We start from the raw sequence: 24,771 nt of genomic DNA on the forward strand, positions 1-24,771 counted from the left end.
GTAGTATTTCCCTTCCCCAGCTTTTAATTTTGAATAACTTTTGAAGCTATAGAAAGTTGAAAGAATAGGTCAGTGAACATTCTGTACCTTTCACCAAATTTCGGTAATTTGTGACATTTTCTCTCTGCTTTTTTGGTGAACCATTTGATTGTTGTGTCATGATACTTTATTCTTTACAACTCCAGCCTGTCCCAAGAACAAGGATGTCCTTTTACATATCCACAGTAGTTTCGTGATACCCCAAATCTTAACGTTGATTCACTAATGCGTAATCCAAGTCCACATTTAGATTTCTTCAGTTTTCTTCAGAATGTCTTCATGTCCTTTATTCAAATTCAGGGTTTAATCAAGGTCACGTGTTGCACATTTTGTTATCTTGTCTCCTGAGGGTCACTACACCTTGAGCAGTCTTCCCACCTTTTTTTTTTTTTTTAAGATGTTGGGGGTAGGAGTTTATTAATTAATTTATTTATTCTTGCTGTGTTGGGTCTTCGTTTCTGTGCGAGGGCTTTCTCTAGTTGTGGCAAGTGGGGGCCACTCTTCATCGCGATGCGCAGGCCTCTCACTATTGTGGCCTCTCTTGTTGTGGAGCGCAGGCTCAGTAGTTGTGGCTCACGGGCCCAATTGCTCTGCGGCATGTGGGATATTCCCGGACCGGGGCATGAACCCGCGTCCCCTGCATCGGCAGGTGGACTCTCAACCACTGCACCACCAGGGAAGCCCTAATTATTATTCCTTTTTACCCTCAGATTTATTCCTAAATTTGGCTAGGGGACCTCCTTCATGTTATCATTTCATATTCTGCCTCTTCAGGACAGGTTTGTACTAGAGAATTATTCAGAACTGAGAAGTTTACTTCGTCTCTTACAAGCCCCCAGTCCTTTATGCAAAACTCTTAGGATTGGGTGTGTTCTAGAATTCAGCCTTTTTCAGGGTTTAGAAAGATGAAGTGGTGTGTATATCACACATGCACGGTGCCCGCAGCAGGACTTACAATCAGACACCTTAAAGCTTGTGATAAAATGTATGGCTGTTCACACTGAACAGGATAAAGGCTAATTAATGCCCTTATGTCCGTTCTGTCCGGGTTTAGGTATCTCAGAATTACAAATAAGTAACAGGGTACATGTGTGAGGTTATGTGGATATAGAAGGAATCATTCCCAACAGATGTACCTTTGCTTGATTTGAAATTTTAATGTCCCCAATAAAGGAATTCTCTAGGTATATCTCAAGAGGACTCAGTTTTTAGATTTTGAAAAATGTTGGAATAACAGTACTCATACAAATGCTAGTATTTGATGCTTAAAATCTCATGGTACTAGATTATGTGTGTACAAGGAAGTTCATCACAGAGAGATTTAATATTGCTAAATTAACAACTGTACTGAATCAACGCATAGGCTTAGTTGATCTTATCAGGAGCCTTGAAGTGCCTAATCTTTGACATAGAATAATTCCATCTTTTAAAATCTTCTCTAAGGATATTAGCCTAATAAAATCCTGGGAACATGGCTTCCCTGGTGGTGCAGTGGTTAAGAATCCGCTTGCCAACGCAGGGAACACATGTTCGATCCCCGGTCCGGGAAAGATCCCACATGCCACGGAGCAACTAAGCCCGTGCGCCACAACTGCAGAGCCCGTGTGCCATAACTACCGAAGACCGTGCGCCTAGAGCCTGTGCTCCGCAACCAGAGAAGCCACCGCAGTGAGAAGCCCGCACACCGCAACGAAGAGTAGCCCCAGCTCACCACAACTAGAGAAAAGCCCACGCGCAGCAACCAACACCGAACACAGCCAAAAAAAAAAAAAAAAAAATCATGGGAATAGAACTGCCCTGGCTCTTGAGCGCCTTGAGTGGACTGTGGTGCCCCTGGCCACTGAGAATGGCTCGGAGTCCACCCCAGCTTTTGTGCAGTGGCTTCTCTGGGCTGGGGGCAGGGCCCGTTCCCTCTGACTCCAGAGCCGGGGTCGGGTCAGCCGCACACCTGCTTCAGCGCTCTGCTCTCTGAACCTTGGGGTCCTGGCCTGTGCGTGCATTTCCAGGACTGTGCCCATACCACACAGCTCTATGTGAAACTAGCCCTTTCCTTTTAACCGAAGGACGTTGATGTACAATATTACGTTAGTTTCAGGTGCAGTACGTAGTGGTGTGACGCTTGCATACGATATGAAATCCCCACGATAAGTCTAGCAACCTTCTGTCCCCATACAAAAGCTATCACGATATTACTGACCATATTCCTTATGCTGTATATTACATGCCATGTCTTATTTTATAATTGGAGGTCTGTAGAAAGTAGCCCTTCTAGATTTTTATTAGTTTAGTTTGTATTGGTACAGTCCCTCTCTCTTTTTTTCTCTCGGTACCTCATAGGATAATTTTTCATGCTTTCTCCACTAGACTGTAAGACCCATGTAGGTGGCTCACATACCTGGTTGTTGACATGTTGTTTTCAGCGTTAGCACACTATCTCACATTATAGGCATGGAAATAGTTGTTGAGTGAATGGATGTTCAAGGGATTTGACCCATACATCACTTAAAATTAAGCCAAGGTATTGGGTAGACTTCAAAGACTAGTGTTTGAGGTGCAGCCAGAGGCAGCCTGAAGGCAGCACTGGGCAGGGAGGGTGTGGTGTGCGGCTGTCTGGTCCCTCTGTGAGGGAGTGGTCTGGAAGCTTTGTGCTGCATGGGTTTGCATAGGCAGACCGTGTACAGAGGATAAGAGGGAGGGATGCAGGGCTCATGCCCTCCTTCCAGGAGGCCGCCACCGGCCAAAGGAAGATGGTCTAAAAGCAGTGTTGGGGTAGGCGAGGCGCTGTTTATTTGGAATATTAAAAGTGTTTGGTTTGCTCATAAAAATCATGATAGAGTTGTTGTTACTCTGTTTAATATATGATTTGAATTTTATTTCACGTATTTAAAATTTGACTAAAAATTGGTCTATAAACGGTTGTACCTTTTTCTTGAATTTTATGTTTGTATCTTCCTCCAACTTCTCTTTCTAACTGGGTCTCTTTCTAAGAACGTTAAATAGAGAAAAATTCAGCATGTACTCATGCCACCCCTTACTTCCACTCTGTAGCAGCACCCCTCGTGGCTGGACTTCAGAGTAACCATGGAGCGTCCTCCCTGCCAGCCTGCTGCCTGAGAACCATCTTTTCTCCTGACTGTCTGGCCATGCGCCGCCCCCTCCCCTGTGGGCCCTGGAAACCCGTCGGCCAGGCTCATCAGTCTAGTGTGCTCAGCCCTTAGGGGTCTAAAGGTGGGGCTCACTTGCCACTGTACCTTTTGCCTCTAGTAGGTGTGGTAGCTTTGTAAAATGTAGCCTTTGGTTTTTTAAATCCCTGGTTTTCTGATTTTCTGTAAAAGTGGTACCCCTAGTTTAGGATCACATGAATGTGTGCTGCTGTCTAAGACAATGGTCTTGTTCTCTGTGCTGGGTTCTGTGGGCTGGGCAGTCAGAAAAAGAACCCCACTTGGGTCTTATTTTTAGCCAGAAATGAGTCCAGACACAAGTCCAGCTGTCCATGTGAATCAGGGGGAGTTGGTTTGGTGGTGCTCTCAGCATCCTCTGTGACCCATCCTCTGGAGGGTCAGTGCTCTCTGGGAGTTAGCTCCCTGTCTTCTCTTCCAAAGAATAGAGAGCTTGAACTTTGTTTCATGCCTTGAGCCACAAGGCAGTCTAGGCCTTTGAATTAGAGTAAACAATGATACATTTTTCTATTTTACTTTCTTCTGTCTGTCTCTTGATGTGGAAAATACGTGAAAGGACTTACATTTGGAGATTGGGGTGATTGTGACAGTTACCTTAAAGGAGTGGCTCTCACCTCGGATTAGTATTGCTCTCCCCATGTGACATCTAGTGGTGTCTGGAAATTTGGGGTTGTCACAGCTGGGGAAGGGGATGCTGAGGCCGGCCAGCTGCTGAATATCCTACAGAAGACAGGACGGCCCCCACCACAGAGAACAAGCCACTCTAAAATGTCAGTTGTGGGGCTTCCCAGGTGGCACAGTGGTTAAGAATCCGCCTGCCAATGCAGGGAACACGGGTTCAAGCCCTGTTCCGGGAAGATCCCACCTGCCATGGAGCAACTAAGCCCGTGCGCCACAACTACTGAGCCTGCGCTCTAGAGCACGCAAGCCACAACTACTGAAGCCCACGTGCCACAGCTATTGCAGCCCGCGCGCCTAGAACCCGTGCTCCACAGCAAGAGAAGCCACCGCAGTGAGAAGCCCGCGCACCGCAACAAAGAGTAGTCCCCGCTCACTGCAACTAGAGAAAGCCCGCGCGCAGCAACAAAGACCCAATGCAGCCAAAAATAATAAATAAATAAATAAAATAATAAATGTAAAAAAACCCGTCGGTTGTGCCAAGGTTGAGATTCCCCGGCTTTCAGTTTGATGGCTTCATGAAGCCTTGGGTGTACACTCCTGGGAGCCCGGCTCAGAGGGTTCGTGGGGGCGAGAGCCGTAGTTTGCCCCCGTCTCCACCTTCTTCCACACCCACTGGTTTGGTTTGGTTTGGTTTTTTCAAGTACCTGTAACAGCACTTGCTCTTTCCCCCACCCCAAGGTAAGATTCATATAACAAAACCATTTTGAAGTGAACAATTCAGTGGCATTTCAGTAACTCACAGTGTTGTGCCACCACTACCCCTACCTAGTGCCAGAGCATTTTCGTCACCCCAGAAGTATCCCTGTATCCGCCGAGCGGTTGTCCATCGCACACAGAGCCCCTGGCAGCTACTGCATCCTGTCGCCGTGGATTTGCGTGTTCTGGATATTTCACATAAACAGAATCATACAACATGTGACCTTTTGTGTCTGGCTTCTTCACGTAGTGTAATCCATGTTGTATGTGTAGCAGTACTTCATTCCTTTTTATGGATGAATAAGATTGCATTGTGTGGGTGTACCGCATTTTGTTTATCCATTCACCTGTTGATGGACACTTGGGCTGTTGCCACCTTTCGGCTGTTGTGAATAGTGCTTCTGTGAACATATGTGTGCGTGTATTGAATACCTGCTTTCAGTTCTTTCGGATGTATACCTACAAGTAGAATGCTGGGTTGTATGGTGACTCTGTGTTTAACTTCTTGAGGAACCACCACACTGTTTTCTTCCACGCCCACTTTTACTGCCAGAAAAGTATGTGCTTGCTTATAACATAAGCAGCATTCGAGCATAATTTGAAAACAAAACTATTTTGTTATAAATAAATGCCTTAGAATTCATAGTTCAGCTGGGGGATGTCAGCTTGTTGATGCCTCCCTGACCCCCAGGTTAGAGGCATGCACTGAGTTTGTAAACATAGTAGAGAATTGATCAAGAGGTAACCTGTGAAATGTCCCAAAGCGGCCTTTCCACAGAGTATTTTGGAGAGATTACCAGAACATCTTTAAGTGTACTGAAACTTAGTTTCTGGGAAAGAGCAAGCAGGTATTTCAGAAGAAATCTAGAAGTAAATATTTTTTCATACTGGCTGCAGTGTGATGAGAGGCAAGTCCAGAGGCTTGTTGCTGTGTCTGCTGCTCTGGCCTTCTGGACGCCCAGGGCCACATCTTTGGACGGCACTGCAGCAGCTGGACTGGGCCAGAGGGATGGGCTGGAGATGTGCCCAGTTTGACTTGCCTGCACTTAGGGAACAGTCAGCCTGTGGCTTCTTTGACATTCACATGAGATCCTCTGTGGGCCAGATGGGAAAGTCTGGGGAAGGTTACTCTTAGAAGCTTCTTGAATTGCAGTGTTTTTTTTCTGTTGCTGTTACTATAATTTTTGTAGTAACAGGATTCTAAACACCCCTTCCCCCTGATGCTTTTCAGTTTAATTCAAGATATTTTCCCTGAGGCATTTCTAAGGATTTTTCTTTTTTTTTTTTTTAAAAGAAATTGAGATCAGATTTCTTCTTTTCCACACTGAAAAACTTACCACTAAGTTAATACAAAGTACTAATAAGTAAAGTGATTTGGGGGCAAGAAATGGTGATGGGGAAGGGGCGGAATTATGTGCTTCTTAAAATGTATGGAATACTGTGCCTCGCAACCTGAATCAATGCAAATACAGCCTTTTCTCTGTTGCAGACGATTTTACATGTTTTGGAGGCCAGACCAGAAGCACTTCTGAATTAAGGTAATTTTGACGTAATTGGTTCTTACCAGTTTTTGGAGTACAGTATTTAAATTTCTTCAGGGTTTCGGTTAAGAACCTGGTTTTTGTTACAGTTTTGCCCATCTCTCATTTTTAAGCCCAAAGTTGTTTTCAAACACATTGATCCAGAGAAGGGTTTTCTCATCAAAGTCGCCATCCAGTCAGTGTTCAGCACGAAGGGCTAAGGTCCCAGAGATGATGGTCCACATTCTGGACAAGAGCAGTATTTCTCCAGCTTCTTTCAGTAGAAAGCAGAAGAGCCCCTTTTGCAAATCACATCTTGGCTGGAATACCAGCAGATCATACAGATAAAGGTGAGGCCACACAATTCAGAAAAAAATTCCAATATGTATGTATGGAATGGGGGCAATAAATGTGTCACAGTGTTGGTGGTGAATCTGGGCAAGGGTATCCAGTTCTTTATATTATTCTTGCAACTCTTTGTAAGTTGAAATTATTTATTTTTTAATATTTATTTATTAAAATTTTTATTTATTTTTTGGCTGCTTTGGGTCTTCGTTGCTGCGCCCAGGCTTTCTCTAGTTGCAGCGAGCAGGAGCTACTCTTCATTGCGATGCGTGGGCTTCTTATTGCGGTGGCTTCTCTTGTTGCAGAGCACGGCCTCTAGGCACGTGGGCTTCAGTAGTTGTGGCTCGCGGGCTCGGTAGTTGTAGCTCGCGGGCTAGAGAGCACAGACTCAGTAGTTGTGGCACACGGGCTTAGTTGCTCTGCGGCATGTGGGATCTTCCCGGACCAGGGCTCGAACCCATGTCCCCTGCATTGACAGGCGGCTTCCTAACCACTGCACCACCAGGGAAGTCCCTGAAATAATTTTAAATTGAAAAACAAAACTAAAACGAATGAATTAGGTGCTTGACCAGTTCGGTATCCATATGTAAAAGGTGAACTTGACTCCATAGACAAAAATTAACTCTCAAAATGAATCAGACACAACCTAACACTAGAAAACATCTAAAAGAAAACAGAAAATCGTTGAGACTTTGGGTTAGGCAAGGATTTCTTAATGACATCAAAGACACAGTTCATTAAAGAGAATATTTATAAATTGGACTTCATCAAATTTAAAAATATCTCCTCCTTCAAAGACACTGTTAAGAGAATGAAAAGACAAGCCACAGACTGGCAGAAAATACTAGCCGATCACACGTTTTCTACATAACTTATGTCTAGAATAAGTAAAGAACTCTTACAATTCAATATTAAGAAAACAACAACCTGAAAAAAAAGCAAGTGATTTGAACAGAGACTTCACCAGAGAATATAGAGAGGTGGCAGATGAGCACGTGAAAAATCATTAGCCATCAGGGAAATGCAAATTAAAACCACAACGAGGGGACTTCCCTGGCCATCCAGTGGTTAGGACTTCGCCTTTCAATGCAGGGAGTGTGGGTTGGATCCCTGGTTGGGGAGCTAAGATCCCACATGCCTTGTGGCAAAAAACCATAACAGAAGCAATATTGTAACAAAATTCAATAACGACTTTAAAAATGGTCCATGTCAAGGGGCTTCTCTGGTGGCTCAGTGGTTGGGAGTCTGCCTGCCAGTGCAGGCGACACGGGTTTGAGCCCTGGTCTGGGAGGATCCCACATGCCGCGGAGCAACTAAGCCTGTGTGCCACAACTACTGAAGCCCGCACGCCTAGAGCCCGTCTCCCAACGGGAGAGGCCACCACAGTGAGAAGCCTGTGCACCACAGTGGAGAGTGGCCCCCACTCGCCGCAACCAGAGAGGGGCCCGCTCGCAGCAACAAAGACCCAACGCAGCCAAAAATAAAATAAATAAAATAAAATAAATAAATTTATTAAAAAAACACACGAGACACCACTAACCACCTATTACAGTGGCTAAAATGGAAAAGACTGACCATACCACGTGCTGCCGAGGGTGTGCAGGCGCCGGGCTCTCATGCACTGATGGTGGGCATGAAAAATGGTGCAACCGTGTTGAAAACAGTTCAGCAGTTTCCTAATAGGTTAAACGTATGCTTGCCGTGTATGATCCAGCCTTTCCACTCCTAGGTGTTTACCCAAGAGAAACGAGGGCAGACATCCATGCAACAACAAGCATGGATGCATCTCAAAGTAACCATGCTGAGGGAGCGAAGCCAGACCACAGAAAAGTACATACTGTATGATTCCACGTATATAAAACTCTAGAAGATGCAAACTTACGTGTAGTGACAGAAAGCAGATTCGTGGTTGCCTAGGCGTCGGGGGTGGGGTTACAGAGGGACACAAGGAGACTTTTGGGAGTATAGATGTGTTCATTACCTTAACTGAGGTGGTGGTTTCATAGGTGTATAATATGTCAGAGTGTATCAAATTGTAATTGTTTATTGTGTTATTTACCTTCAGTAAAGATATTTTTTAAGCTAAACGAGCAATTAGCATAGGAGCAGGCCCTGCCTCTACCTGCTGAACCCCTGTATCACGCTGGTGGCTGCCGCCGCCCATATTTTTCGTTTGTGCGGAGGGCCTGTTCCACTGACTGGGTCGGAAGAGTGACAGGTGAGGGAGACGTTTTCTGTTACTTAAATCATTTCAAGTGGAAAACCCTATTACTGCTTTTGTAACAAGTTCGATTTAGTGACATTTGCTGTGGTTCAGTCAGGTTTTAAGGACCTCATGTGGATTCTCATTGAGGCCTCATAGCATGTGAGGTAGGTAGTGTTACTGTTTCCACTTTCAGACCAAAATTCAGAGGCACAGAGAGATTGTCAACTCGGTGGAGGCCACCTGGTACTGAGAGTGGGGTCTGGAGGTCAGAAGTGCGGCCCGCAGCCAGGTGCAGCCACATAGCCTCTGCCAGCCGGTCCTGCGCAGGCCGGCTGGACGTGCAGAGGCACGTGGGAGACCCAGTTGTGCTCATCGTAGTTTGCAGGAAGTGAGTGTGAAAGCAGAGATTACGTCTGCGTACTGGAGTGCAAGTGGCACAGCTGAGAGCAGAGTCTCCCCCAAACTTGAGGGTTACAGCCTCTCAGAGGCGCCTCTGTTTTGTGCAGTTGATGTCCAGTCCCTGCCACCTTTCCCAGTTAGATCTTCCTGCTAGGTGTGTGCCGTTCACTTCTCGGATAGCATCAGTTATGTATGAAGTTTGGCTCTGAAATCCTTCAAGTGGGACTTCCTGTGTGGCCTCAACGGGTTTGAAGGGGTATGTACTAGGCTCTGTGTTCAACCTGGGAAGCAAGGTCAGCTGTAGAGGGAGAACAGGACGGAAGAACAGATGGGTTTTTTAGTGCATCAGACAGAAGGATTCAGGAGAAAGGGTCACTGGCCGTTTCCTGTGACTCCAGAGGGAAAGGCGACCTGGGTGAGGGTAACTCACACCTGCTGTCCAGCACTGGCTCAGCCCTGTCTTCCCATCCCACTCTCTGAGCTGCCACTTGCAAAGGACCTCGTGCCTCCCACTGTGATTTCTGCTGTCACTCCTAATTGCCAGCATCCGGTAGGTGAGCGAGCTGATCTGTAAGGCGACGTAAGGGAGGTGATACTGGGGTCAGGTAAGACCATCTCATCTTGCTCAGTGTCTCAGCTGGGAGACGGGTTAGTTCCATGGGGGGAGAGCCTAGTTCCTGTTCCTTTAGGAGGATACTGAAGTGGGTCAGGCAGCCTCTGGTTGGGTGCCTGCTGTGTGAGTGAAGAGATGAGAAGGGCCCAGTGCCGTGCTGGCCACTACAATAGCTGGTGGCCACTCGCCACATGTGACTGGTGAGCACTGGAAATGAGGCTCGCCAAAATTGAACTATAAATACACCCTGCACTTGAAAAATTTAGTGTGGACTTGCCTGGCGGTCCAGTGGTTAGGACTCCCAAATCAGGGAGCACAGGTTCGATCCCTGGTCAGGGAAGATTCTGCATGCCGCATGGCTCCACCAGAAAAACAAAACAAGGAGAACTTAGTGCAACAAATGAGTGCAAAATAGCCTACTTACAATTGTTCTATATCTATTACATGTTGAAATAACGTTTTTGGTTGTATTAAATAAATATACTATTAAAATTAATGTAACCATGTTTCTTTTTACTTTTTTACTATGGCTGATGGAAAATTAATTCCACATGTGGCTCCCGTTGTACTTGTATCGAACAGCGCCTGCTTAGAGCAATGAGCTGATTGGAGGAGATGGGTAGGAGCTGAGATGAGTTAGGCACTGGGTCCTATGAGCCTGGGGCCTGGAGGTGACACCTGGCAACTCGTAAACCTGAATCACAGCTCACCTGAACTAATGACATTCAATTTTCGAGCTAATGGTCAAAGCACTTTTAATTTTTTTTAATTGAAATACAGTTGATTTACAATGTTATGTTAGTTTCTGGTGTATAGTGTATAGTGATTCAGTTGTATATACATATTCGTTTTCATATTCTTTTCCATTATGGTTTATTACAGAATATTAAATATAGTTCCCTGTGCTGTACAGTAGGTCTTTGTTGTTCACCTGTTTTATATATAGTAGTTTGCATCTGCTAATCCCAAACTACTAATATCCCTTCTCATCCCCTTTCCCCTTTGGTATAAGTTTCTTTTCTATGTCTGTGAGTCTGTTTCTGTTTCATAAATAAACTCATTTGTGTCATTTTTAGATTCCACATATAAGTGATATCATACGGTATTTGTCTTTCTCTGTCTGACTTCACTTAGTATGATAATCTCTAGGCCCATCCATGTTGCTGCAAATGGCATTATTTCGTTCTTTTTTATGGCTGAGCAGTATTCCATTGTATATATACACCACATCTTCTTTATCCATTCCTAAGTGTTCCTAAGCAACACTTAGGTTGCTTTCACGTCTTGGCTATTGTGAATAGTGCTGCTATGAACGTTGAGGTGCATGTATCTTTTCGAATTAAGAGTTTTCTCCAGGGCTTCCCTGGTGGCGCAGTGGTTGAGAATCTGCCTGCTAATGCAGGGGACACGGGTTCGAGCCCTGGTCTGGGAAGATCCCACATGCCGCGGAGCAACTAGGCCCGTGAGCCACAACTACTGAGCCTGCGCGTCTGGAGCCTGTGCTCTGCAACAAGAGAGGCTGCAATAGTGAGAGGCCCGCGCACCGCGATTAAGAGTGGCCCCCGCTTGCCACAACTAGAGAGAGCCGTCGCACAGAAATGAAGACCCAACACAGCCATAAATAAATAAATAAATAAATAAACCAAGCATTTGAAGCCCTTAAAAAAAAAAAGAGTTTTCTCCGGATACACGCCCAGGGGTGGGATTGCTGGATCGTACGGCAACTCTAGTTTTAGTTTTGTAAGGAACCTCCTCCATACTGTTTTCCATAGTGACTGCACCAATTTACATTAAAAAAAATTTTTTTTTTTGGTGGGTAGAGTGGTTTTAAGATGCTGCCTCTAGAAGTGGAGAACCTAAGATCTCTTGCCCCTGGTGGGATACCTCCATTAGGAAGAAAACACTGCTCCCCCGGCTGGGGCAGAAGGCCGTGTCCAGGTGTTAACTTCCATTGCACCGTTGTCGGAGAGCTTGTCCTCCTGGAATGACGTGTGGGAGCAGGTGATTAAGGGAGTGAAATTTCTTTCTGTGGTCCCTTGACCATTTCTAGCCAGATTGCTTAGAGGGCCTGCATGGTTAACTCTGGAGCTGGCCTGAATCAGAACCGTGGCCAATGCCGTTTGTGACTGTGAACCTCGGGTAGGTTGTGACTCCTTTTCCTCCTGTTTACTGTGTGGACAATCGGTTGAACCTCCTCCTAGAGGGTGGTGAGGACACATGTGACATTACACGGCAAGGGGTCCTAAGTCAGCTGTGACCTCAGAGTATATTGTGAATCACCTTTTATGTGATTTTGAAGCAGTCAGGAATCCAAGTGGTGAGACCCTATAGACTTTCCTGAGCCGGCTTGTGAGGTTGGCCTCGTCTGTCGTTCGTTTAGACTCTGGTCTTGGGGGATGGAGCCACAGCGTCTTCTGTCCACAGCAGATGCTCGGTAGACAGGGGTGAGGAAGACAAATAAGGGGTTTGTAGAGCGAAACCAAGAGCACTGCTGATAAAGGGAGAATGGCCCCAGTTCCCGGACTCGGCCTGGGTGCCACGCCTGGTCGGAACGCAGACAGGCTGCCCCGTTTCCTGCAGCAGAACCGCTCAGCAGAGATGTTGGGTGTCGAAGAATCACAGAGCTGTTTTGCAAAAGTCAAGACATATTCAGAAGAAATTAATATACTTTGATGAGTATGAGTCATGCTTTTACTTTCTGTAACTTTTGTGGGGAGACGCTAGCTGTAGGCTGTCTGAATTGACGGTTTTGAGAGGAGCAGTTTAGGGCAGCTCTGCTCGCGTAGAACAAGACCTCGGCTCCCTGGGCTGTCGCTTAGGACATCTCTCCCACTGTCAGCAAGGGTGTAGTTATGCGTCCCGTCCGTAGGGGTTTCTCTCTCGTGGCCCACTTTTCACATCATGGACAAACCTTGGCTGCTGCCTTCAGGTGGGAAGACAGAATCCCACAGCCTCGAAGGAAGCAGGGGAGCCTGAGCTGCGCCTGGCTCGCGGTGGAGGAGACGCAGAGATGCGGCGGGGGCTGCGTGTTGGGGCGGGGCTGGGAGATGCTGGGAATTGAGGGGGGGGGCGGAAAGCACATTCCTGCCACCCCTAGGCAGGTGCCAGCCGGCAGAGGTGGGCCCTGGGCAGCACGGAGCTGGGCAGCAGGTGGTCTCTGCCTTCCCTGAGCCCCCACCCGCCCCCCGCAGCACTGCCCGCTCGGGCTCCCTTGGCTCCCACTGTCCGTGCTGCCAGGGCCCCTGGGTCTTCTAGGCCTGCTCCGGTACTTTGTTAGCTAGAGATGTGAGGTGGATTGAGATTCACGTTCCCTTCTAGTTCAAGAATTTTTCTTAACAGGCACAAAACAGTATTCGTATGATAGCTTAAATAAAATAAGTCTGGGTTTTAGTCAGCACAATAACAGTATGTTTGCAACTTCGCTTTCAGTAACGTACTTCTTATCAGATGTTTTAATGTGTTCTGAAATGTAAATTCTTTTTTTATATTAATATATTATTTATTTTTGGCTGCGTTGGGTCTTCGCTGTTGCGTGCGGGCTTTCTCTAGTTGCAGCGAGCAGGGGCTGCTCTTCGTTGTGGTGCGCGGGCTTCTCATTGCGGTGGCTTCTCTTGTTGCGGAGCACGGGCTCTAGGTGCGCAGGCCTCAGTAGTTGTGGCGCACAGGCTCGAGTGCAGGCTCAGTAGTTGTGGCACACGGGCTCAGTTGCTCCGTGGCATGTGGGATCTTCCTGGACCAGGGCTTGGAACCCACGTCCTCTGCATTGGCAGTTGGATTCTTAACCACTGCACCACCAGGGAAGCCCTGAAATGCAGTAATTTTCAAATGCGACATTGCGTAGCAGCCATAAATAGTTTGCATATGATGGTAAAACTAAGTAGTGCCTTCTGAGTGATGGGTTCAGAGGAGCAGACGGTGGGATTTGCGGCTCTTGATACTGCTGCCTGCCTGATGAGGCACATCTCTGGAGGGAGGATGGAGCTGGCTTACAAAAGATATGTTTTTTACTTTTTGTGCTCTCTGCAATCTGTCCATGGGGCTGGAGTACTTTCCTGTTGTTCTCAGGCACATGGTTGATTTTTTAAATTTTATTTTTTGGGCTGCACTTCGCATCTTGGAGGATTTTAGTTCCCCGACCAGGGATCAAACCCGAGCCCAGCAGTGAAAGTGCCAAGTCCTAGCCACTGGACCACTAGGGGAAGTCCCGGTACATATTTGATTTTTTGTTGGGCAGTAAATCCCTTTGGATGCATTTAACCCTATTATGACCCCACTCACTCAAGGACTGGCTTTGGGTCTTGGGAAATCAGGAAAGCACGTGCTGCAGTGGTGTTGGAACCATTCACAGGGCATCAGACCGGGCATCAGCATGGTACCATCTTGGGGGCTTTTCCACTGCCGTGATGTCTGGGTTTAGCGTGGATTTCCTAAAATGACACATGGGCTTCCAGAAATGCAGTTTGAGTGTACGTGGCGTTTGACTATCAGTGACTTTATGAAGTTATGTGTAGGTTCTGTTGTGATTTGAAAAGTACAAGAACCTTTATTTTCAAAAGGTCGTAAAGGGAAGTGAGGCTCTTCTTGCCTCTTACAGAACATCAGCTGGGGGCCTCGTAGTGATCAGACCTTTGTAAGGCTGATAAGTAAATTCACTTTATGTATAGATTATATCTTGTATCTTTTTTATTCCTATTTACAAAACTAATGTACGATCGTTGTATAAATTTAGTTCTGGTAAGAATGATTACATTTTTTTACATTGTCCTAGTGCTTTAAGGGGATATGCTTAAATTGGAGTTAAACAGTAATTTAGAAGAAGAGTATATACTACATTGTCCGTAAATGTAAAATGTGGAAAATAGAAGTGTCTTATGTATGCATTATCAGTAAACACTTAACTGAGGGGCTGTGAGTTTTCTTTTAAAATTTGCATCAGAAAATTGAGATACAGGAAAATCTTGTGAGGTATCTTAGATGTTGGGGACAGACTATTTAAATCATTGCATTCTAGTAAAATGTCACACACACATGTCAGTTTTAAAATAACGTGTAAAAATTTGCTGGATACTTTAATCCGGAGCCAGACGGGAATTTTGTGTGTAACTAGGTTTCCTCTGTTAGTCTCCATTACCAGCTGGTCACCCATATTAAAAACTAGTTATGGTTGACTTTGTATTGAATATTCTGCTATCTGCTACTTCTTAGAAGCTGACGTAATGTTTCATCAAAACTTAATTTTTTGTCACTTTTGAAACATACCAGCCTCCATGGTCAACCATTCAGTTGTTCAGACAAATTTGAGAATTTTTGGGATTGTCTCTTTCTCACAGACAACCAGCTAACGTGGCAGCGTGATCCATGTCAAAATACAACACAATCTGCTTGTGAGATCCCTGTGCTCCTATATTTTTAAAACTAAGAGATATATAACAGGTTTCATACATACTTGTAATGTAGTCAAACGATACCAAGAGGTAATGACTTTTAAAAAAATTTAAGAGAATGTGCAAACATAGATTACAGGCAGACTATTATGAAATCATCCAGCTCTAACAGAATTCTGCTAGTTTTGTTTAATCTCCTTTCTTTCTATCAGAGAGTTTTAAAGGAAGTCCCCAAATCATATCATTTCACTCATAAGTAAGAAGCCTTTCTCACGGTTAAGGACTTCAGTTTCATTATGGCACCGAATGAAAGAGCAGCAGCCCCTTGTCATCAGATACCCAGACGATACTCAGATTTTCCTGGTTTTCTCTGTACATTTGGATTTTAAATCAAGATTCAAGGTCTCTAACATTTAAACAGAAACTATTCTAATGGAAAATTGAAATACATAATAAGTTAACAAATAGTATAAGGAACTCCATCACCAAACTAAAGCAATTACCAACTCACGACCAAACTTGTTCTTCTGTGCTCTCCCGTTTCCCTCCTTGGTTGTTCTACAGCGAATTTCAGACACATCATTTTATTCTTAAATCTGTCAGGGTATATACCTTCCCACGCCAGGGAAGCCTGCGGGTGTCTCGTGGTGGAGTTGTCCCGCGCCCTGGGGATTTGCCCTCACTGCTCGGGTTTTGTTAAAGCAGCTGTGACCCAGGAAGGGCTTGACTGCTGTCCATCGCCCTTTGGACTTGTGCTGTCTCGATTTCGGAGATTAACTTGGATTTGGGAATGGAAGAAAAACCAGAAAAGCTGGTGAAATTGATTCAAATCCCTTATGCAAACTCCCCTCTCTCAGAATGCTCTTTTGTCTGGAGGTGAGGTGTGGTACTGGTACTCGTGGGCCGAGCAGGTTGGCAGACTCCTGCCCCTGTGGCGCGGGGTGCTCGGCGGGCTGCTGTTGCCCCAGGACGTTGAGCGCAGCACGGGCACCGGTGGCTGGCGTCCCGGGCCGCCTTCCTGTGGGTCGCAAACCCGCGTGTGCGTGGCAGCTGCTCTGTGGGGGATGCACTTAGTAGTCCGATCACTGATCACACAGAAAGGCTTACAGAGCCCTTTACAGTTGTCTTGTTAGTTTTCTTCTTGGCCCTGCGGTGTTGGTGCTGTCGTTCCTGTGGTGCAGTCAGCAGACCAGAGTGGAAAGTGAGCGGGTGAAAGTCACATTCCTTGTGTGTCGCAAAACCAGAACCTGAAATTATATTTTGATGCAGTCACTCCATTTTGTCCTTAATATCAGCTCGTATCATTATTAGTGACTGGGTAATAACTGGGACACTGGGGGCCCTTGAAGTGTCCTTCCTAGACTTTACAGGGGTCTTGATTAGAGGGGCGTGGTGCTGCATTAATCGTGAAGTACATTATATCACAAATGTGAAATATTTAAGTAAAAAATTATGTTAACACTTTAACTTACAGAGATACTGGGTATAACCTAAAGTAGGGGCAGATCACTTCACATACTCGCTTTTAAGATACTTAAATTTCTGTGGAAAGTATTTCCAAAACAAGCTCTAAATAAAAGCTGGTGGCAGATGTGGGTCATAAAGAACAGAAGTGAGACTCTCAGCAGGTCCTGTCTTAGTGGATTAGACTGGTCAGTGCGCTGAGTCAGCATGGCCAGTGCTTAGCCGTGACTTTGGCCCTGGAGGAGAGAAGGAGCCCAGGCCACGTCAACCTGATGGTGGGCTTCTCAGAGGCTCTGGGGGACTAAGGATAGTGAAGAGAACAGCAAAAGCAGTTACGTGTAAGTAAGACCTTTAAAATGTACATTCATCTTTTGTGATCAAAGGAATGTAAACTGCATGTCCAGTATTTGGAAAATGAAGAGAAAAATAAGACCAGTAATTCTAACAGAAATGCTGTCTTATTACATGTGTTTTTAAATCAGGTATGTTTCTGGCCTTCTTAAGTAGCTAAAATTGTTACACACACATTTGTTTTTCATTTAGCATATAATGAGCATTCTTCTAGGTTTTTATACTATCTCCATTATTGTTCCTAGTGATACGTAATCGTTCACCCAGTAAACGGTTAACATTTACTAGCTTTTTTCTTTTAACTGAAAAGTATGGAGGAAGAATTGTGAATGCTTCTTGGTTCAACGGCCCAGATAACCAGTTAACTTTTTTTGGAAAAGAAAAAAATGTATATACACATATAATTTTACATATATAATTTGTCTTTTTTCCTTATATATATATGATAGTATGAAAAATCAGAGCTGCCCCTATTCCTGTGTATTTCCCCCCAAAACAGCCATTAACATTTTCTTGTGTAGATAGAAAAAAGATTGCTTACGTTAGCATAGATGTTTATTCTTTTTCTATACACAAAAGGAGAAATATCATCATTCATATATTTTTCTGTACCTTGTCTCTTTCATTTGCTGTTATCGTCACAGCAGAGCATTTGGGACGAACTTTTAGTTTGTGGGAATTAGGAATTGTTAGCTTCCCACCAGCCCCACTCTGGATCTGAGTGTGCAGGCTCCTTGCTGTCCGTGGGTTGCTTGCAGGCTCCTTGCTGTCCGTGGGTCGCCGACTTCTCTTAGGGGGAGTGCTGACTGCTTGGTCTTGTGTGATGGTGGTGTTGCCCGGTCCCTTCACACTCATCCTTTGAGGCCAGTTTCAGTGTCCGTTAGCTCAAGGCGTGGGAGGCTGTCCATCGTGGATGTGTGTGTGCCCCACAGAGGAGGTCCTGGACTGTGCCACGTCAGAGCGAACCCCAGTGCCCAGAGGGCGACGGGGAGAAGTGAGCGTGCTGGAGTGTCCCCCCATCGGTGAGAGGCCAGCTGCAAATAACTTCTTTTCCAGATTGGATTTTAAAAAATACACCTTCAACATGTAGAATAAAGAATGTAGTTGAAAAAAAATTTTTAAATGTCTACCAGTAGGTTTCTCTTTCTGACCAGACTGTAGAGATCAAAAAGGGCCTTTCAGGACACTTATTTTTATTGGTAGTAGAGATATGAATACCCTTTTCTTTAACAATTAACGGTTACGAATTTTGAGTCGCCTAATTGCAACTTGAATGTGGACACTGGTCGTAGAGAGAGCCGTAATTAAAAGGCAGTATTAATAATTTATGTTACTTAATGATGAAAGAGAAATAGATCTGGTTTTGTTCTCTTTGCTTCTGACTAAAGATTGAAGTCAGCAAGTATTGGTATTATTGCTTCTGAAATTTTGAGAGAGAACTGAATTGGAGCTTCTCATTTTAAAGGTAGTTAAGTTTTCAATAAATTAATTTCTCTAGTTTAAAGCAATACAGCTGGGTGATTATCGTGTATTGATATGTATTCTTTTATAATATGTAAAAAAAAAGAGCACCTAATTAAAAGAAATATTTAATTTTAATATCTCAGGAGCTATTCCATCTAATACTAGGATTTGGGTCTTTACCTAAAGACCACCTAGCATCTGTGAAAGTTCTTTCTGTTTATCTCGATCCTAGGAGTTTGTTGGTTTTGTCCTTACTTTAAAAACTAGCGTAGCTTTTTAGTGTTTAAATTAGGATCAGAAAACATGGTTTGTTGACTAAAACTAACCGTTTAATTCAGTGTACCTTATGACAACATTAGCTGTTAGTTCTCTTCACGTTGATTTTGGAAGGATTGAATGAAGTAGCTTCTCCACAGACTAAGAACAATTCTTTAACGTGGGGGTGGGGAGTGTTACTGGGATAAAACTGCCCCCAGCTCTGCCGGATTGTCCTTACAGTATAATTTGATCACGTGTGAAATGCACGTGCGCTGCAACAGGCCGCCAGGGTTGGTGGGGAGGATGCAGGGCCGTCCGTAAGCTCAGGAAACGCATCGGCACAGCTTTCTGTTTTAAAATTATTTCGTGTTCTTTTGGCACTGTTAGTTATTATTTCATACATTAATATTCATCAGCTGCAGTCCTCAGAGTTTGATACATGAAAACGAGAGAGAGAATGAGCCCGGTTATCACATAGGGTAACTCCAGCCATGCTCCCTTTGTCCAGGGAGGCGCCGGGGAGTCTGCGTGGGCGAAGCTTGCCCGGGCTTACAACACCCACTTGAAGTAATGCCTCTAGGAACAGTGGTGTCACTGTCTTGCCTTCCCGGGACGGCTGGAGGGGCAGGCCCTGCCTTTGTCCTCTGAGATGCCTCAGCTCCGTGTCACGGCCCCACCCTGTTAGGCCTTTCCTGGTAGTTCTGCAGACTTTCTTTTAGGGTCAGCCCGAGGGACTTGATGCCTCTAGAAGCCCAGCACTTCCCCTTCTGCTTCCTTCCCGGCCCGCCCCAGCAGCTAATGGCGTTTTGTGGCTGTGAATAGATGTGGGCTGGTGGGTGCAGGTGAGGGCAGGAACCAGGAACTTAACACATACTTTTTAAAGATGCTTTTTATTGGGAAAGGTATTTTTGTTTTCTCAGTAAGTATTCTGTAATATAGACCATGTAACAATTATTTTGAATGCTTTTGTACAGAAAAGGAAAGTTTATCTAGACTGGGAACTAACAACTACGTTTCTTGGGTCATCCAGATTATTTCCCCCAGATGTGTTTCCATTTTAAGAAAGTAATTACTGTTAATTAAATATCTGGTGTATATTATAACAGCCCTGTGACTTTCACACAAAATCTGTGATGGAAGAATCTCCCCTCTGTTTGCATAGGAAATCGGGGCCCTTGCATAAGCTGTGTTTGCCTGTGGGAGCTAATTGTATTCTTAAGTGATTAAAAGATGTCGGTAATTGTGTCTTCAGCTTTGTGATAGGTTGGTCATAGTTAGGATTGACCTAACCGCTACGTTCTTGGTCAGAAATGCAACCCCCAATTACGACATTCCCTTGGGAAAATAAGTCTCTTGTTTAATAGGATAATCGTGTTTTGACCCTGATTTCAGGAATACTGTCTAACGAGCCTGGGGGTGGCGCAGGGTCAGGAGTGGGCAACAGGGCCGCTTGTACTGAGCCTACTTTGGCCTGTACCTATAAGGACTGCGGTGTTGTTTCTGATTCTCCTGGGATCCCAGAGCTCATTTTGGTGGGAGAGTAAGTTGTCCTGAATCAGAGGCCTGTTGGACACCAAACTGAGTCTTTTTAGAATTGCTGTGTGGGACTTCCCTGGTGGCGCAGTGGTTAAGAATCCACCTGCCAATGCAGGGGACACGGGTTCGAGCCCTGGTCCGGGAAGATCCCACATGCCGCGGAGCACCTAAGCCCGTGCGCCACAACTACTGAGCCTGCGCTCTAGAGCCCGTGTGCCGCAATTCCTGAAGCCCGCGTGCCTAGAGCCCATGCTCCATAACAAGAGAAGCCACTGCAACGAGAAGCCCGTGCAACGCAACGAAGAGTAGCCTGTGCTCGCTGCAACTAGAGAAAGCCCGCGTGTAGCAACGAAGACCCAGCGCAGCCAAAAAAAAACAATGAGAATCACTGTGTGAACATTCTGATGTCTTCTGGGCAGTCACAGGTTCAAGATCATTGACACGGCTTTGAGGTGCTGGGTTGCCAGGTTGCCACTGTACTCTATTTCCTGAACTAGCTACCCCAGGGTTTTCATGTGAGAGCTATTCTGAACGTCAGTCTTAGTTTACAGTGAGACCCAAATCCTTCGTGAAACCTGCTTCTAAACAGATTTTTCTTTCTTCAGCCCGCCACCACCTTTTGAATAGTCTATTAGACATTGTCATTGAACAAAGCTTGTGTATAATAGTAATTATACTTTGTTAACCCAGCCCTTGTAGGCATTTTATACCTTCTTATGAATGCTAAAGAAAGGTACTCTGATTTGTAATGAAACCATAGCTCTCAAAATTTCAATTTCGTTCTCTCACCTGCTTCATTAAATTACTCAGTCATTGTTTATTAATTTTTTGTGCTTTTCTCTTTCAGATCTAAGATTCTTTGAGGTGGCTTTGAAGAGCACTAAGATTAGAAGATGAGTGAACTTGACCAGTTACGGCAGGAGGCCGAACAGCTTAAAAACCAGATTAGAGTACGTAGCTATGTGTGCTCCGTTTTGTTAATCATTTGGATTTCAGATGCGATGTTACCATTTTAAGGAAAGATGGGTTACAGAATACAGACTATTCATTGTTTTGGATTGAAATTGAATCTTAAGTGGCCCAGGATGTAGAAATTACAGGTCCAGGGCTTCCCTGGTGGCGCAGTGGTTGAGAGTCCGCCTGCCGATGCAGGGGACATGGGTTCGTGCCCCGGTCCGGGAAGATCCCACATGCCGTGGAGCGGCTGGGGCCGTGAGCCATGGCCGCTGAGCCTGCGCGTCCAGAGCCTGGGATCCGCAACGGGAGAGGCCACAACAGTGAGAGGCCCGCGTACCGCGCAAAAAAAAAAAAAAAAAAGAAAAAGAAAAAGAAAAAGAAATTACAGATCCAGGTATTTGGCCTAGGACATTATTTTCAGGATTTTGTTTTCTTTCTTTCTTTTTTTAAACATCATTATTGGAGTATAATTGCCTTACAATGTTTTGTTAGTTTCTGCTAGGATTTTGTTTTCTAGCATATTTTCACTTCACTATACAGCAAATGTTTCCATAGAATTTATAGACATCTTTTTGTACCTTTTTTCTTGACTTTGGGCATTAGCTTTGTGACATTCTTTTGGTCACTGTATAGAGTGTGGTATTCACTTCCCCCACTGTGACTGCTAAGCTGAGGGCAGGAAACTTGTTTAAAGATAAGAGTATTAACAGCAGTAATAAAAAGTATTTACGTGCAGGTGACTTGTTCTTAATTTTGAAGAAAGGGGTTTCCTAGGGATGGTTATGGCTGTTAGCACTAACATCTGTCTTCAAAGAGATGCTCTATTCAAATAGAGCATCTCTTTGAAGATAAAAACAGCCAGCATCATTCAGCTGTCCTGTAGAAGGTAGGATAGTCGCAGAGTTCTCAAGCATTACCTCCCAGTCTGTCACTGATCTTTATAATGGTACACTGCAGGACCCATGAACTTTTAAAAGGGGATGCATACTAGGTCCAACTATAAGGATGGAGCCTAATGATTTCCTTTTAAAAGACCAATTATATGTTCAGAAAGCCTAGTGGTAGTTGGAAAGAAAGATCAGCATCATTTTAGCCGACTTTTTCTTGAAGTTGAGAAAAGGTAATGGAATTATCTGAGATCTACCATCAAAGAGGAAACAGAAAATATCCTTTTACTGTACGAATTTCAAATCTTAACATTTAAAACATACGATACAGCTCAATAAAAATAAGGAAGAGTTAGTATTTTTAATGGTTTGCCCTGATCAGATTTGTTTGATACATCCAGCCACACTCCAGAATATAGAAATTAGAATTTTGTTTTTCTAGCAACAATAAGTTGTTGTTTATAAGTTGTTCATAAATAGTGGGTTCAGATCTATTCGTAGCAAATAAGAGTTCATATGGCATAGGTAAAAAAAAAAAAAAATCCAAATTTGGTGGAAAAAAATAAAGGCTGAAAGTCAGTGTTGCATCTCTTCTTCCCATTTTTTAGACCCATTTTCTGTAAAGCACACAAAACCCTCCTCTTAGGGGACAGAGCTGTCGTGTGAGCCACATGTGGAATTTAAAGCTGTAAAAAGAAACTGGTAGAATTAATTCTTAACAACTGTATCTAAACCAATATATCTAACAGATCACCATTTTGATATATAATTAATAAATACATTTACTTTTTACACTCTTTTTTGGTACTGAGTCTTGCCAGTTCAGGGTCTCTTACATGAAATGGCCTCAGCGTGTACCCGTGGCATCTCCCGTGGCACCTGCTCCACGTGGACCATCCCCAGGAGAGTGGACGAGCTGCACAGCCATCTCCACACCCATCTGCACAGGCCTTGCCTCTGAGGCTGTGCTGGTTTCTTTGCACAGTATAGGGTCGACAAAGCTGTTTGAGTCCATTACATCAAATGGGAACAGAAGACTTTCTTTAACAAAGGAAAAAAACACCCTTTTCCCCCCGATTACCCAAGGAACACATGCTTGTTAAAGAATGTAGGGCACAGCAAATCAAACAAGAGATGGTAGATGATTCTGAGAGGGGTCGCTTGCTTTATTAGATTGGTCTTTAAGCTGAAAGACCCCAGAGGGACCGTGTCGTCTTACTTTTGATCATGTTTGTGAGGAAACACGGGCTCTCAATGGGATGCCGATTGAAATACGGCATGTCTTAAACACATGGGCTACCAGTGGATGAAGGGGAGAACTCCACGAAATGTACAGGCGCAAATTTTTTTTTCAAAGTGACTGTGCCGACCCTGCAAGTGAACAAGACGGGCCGAGTGACGCGTATGGGTGCTTGTCTCCATTGACAGCAGAGCCGCGGTGGTCAGTGCGGCCCTAGTGGGATGGGCCTGGCCGCGTGCTGCCCTGTGCTGGACCGACATCCAGCCGGGATAAGGCCTGACTGACTGTGGGTCTGTGTGTGTTCCTCTGGGTGAGGGCCAGGAAGGTGACCTGCTGTCTTCAGTGACTTTTCTCAGCACAGACAGTACAGGAGCCTTGGCTAAATAATAAGCCATTGTGAACGTATCACCAGGCCGTTAAATTGGAATTTAATCTAAAAAATGTTGAAGATTTCTGTCTTTATTAAGCAGTTACAGAGATGGTTTCCATTAGAAGACTTCTTCCTACAGGGTTGGAGGTTGAAGATTGAATTGCTCTGAGGATGTTGTACTCATTTACATTGAGCACTTGTGGGCTAAAATGAAGACTGAATTTGAGTTCCCTGTGTTTAGTGTTTAAAATGGTTTTTCTCTCTGTTCTCTGTGGTGTCACTGCAGTCTGCTCTGGACATCACGAAACCCATTTCAATCTCTGGACACTAACCAGAATGAAGCCACTTAAGTCCCATGGTTTAGTTTTTCCATTTAAAAAATTCTTGTTAAGGACTTCCCTGGCAGTCCAGTGGTTAGGACTTGGCGCTTCCACTGCAGTGGCCCAGGTTCAATCCCTGGTCGGGGAACTAAGATCCTGCAAGCCACATGGCACAGCCAAAAAACAAATTAGAAATTCTTGTTACTCTTTTTTAAAATTGAAAGCTGTGTATAATATCAGTAAGAATGGTACTCAGGGCTTCCCTGGTGGTGCAGTGGTTAAGAATCCACCTGCCAATGCAGGGGACACGGGTTCAACCCCTGGTCTGGGAAGATGCCACATGCCGTGGAGCAGCTAAACCCATGCACTACAACTACTGAACCCACATGCCACAACTACTGAGCCCTGTGCCGCAACTACTGAGCACGTGTGTCGCAACTACTGAGCACGTGTGTCACAACTACTGAGCACGTGTGCCACAACTACTGAAGCCCGTGCACCTAGAGCCTGTGCTCCGCAACAAGAGAAGCCACCGCGATGAGAAGCCCGCGCACTGCAACAGAGTAGCCCCTGCTCGCCGCAACTAGAGAAGGGCTGCGTGCAGCAACGAAGACCTAACATGGCCATAAATAAATAAATAACAAATTTTAAAAATGGTACTCAGAAATAAATATTGAACTCTGTAAGTAACTGATAGAGTCCCTGATGGAAAACCTGCTGCTCTGGGTCTCCCCTCCTCTTGGTCTTGACCCCAAGTTCAGGTGCTGGCACAGAAATACCTGTTTATATAATTTTTGTGTTTTAATTAAATAAGCAGATTTAACTAAGCAGAACGGCTTCTGATAGGGTAGTTTGAGTTGAA

The 24,771-nt window shown here is 44.8% G+C and overlaps 1 protein-coding gene across 3 annotated transcripts in view; it reads left to right on the forward strand.

Annotated features, from left to right (window-relative positions):
* The first annotated feature begins 6,078 nt into the window (after positions 1–6,078).
* The window catches only part of GNB1 (G protein subunit beta 1), a 41,395-nt gene continuing 22,702 nt past the window's right edge, over positions 6,079–24,771 (forward strand). For all 3 annotated transcript variants that reach the window (XM_024760272.1, XM_024760271.1, XM_024760273.1), the window contains exons 1-2: positions 6,079–6,133; positions 20,983–21,085. In XM_024760272.1, the coding sequence (XP_024616040.1) occupies positions 21,029–21,085 (57 nt within the window). In that variant the 5' untranslated portion in view covers positions 6,079–6,133; positions 20,983–21,028. The remainder of the gene's footprint in view (positions 6,134–20,982; positions 21,086–24,771) is intronic.

The sequence above is a fragment of the Neophocaena asiaeorientalis genome, unplaced genomic scaffold (assembly GCF_003031525.2).
Source record: "Neophocaena asiaeorientalis asiaeorientalis breed wild unplaced genomic scaffold, Neophocaena_asiaeorientalis_V1.1 scaffold489, whole genome shotgun sequence".
NCBI classification, from domain to species: Eukaryota; Metazoa; Chordata; class Mammalia; order Artiodactyla; family Phocoenidae; genus Neophocaena; species Neophocaena asiaeorientalis.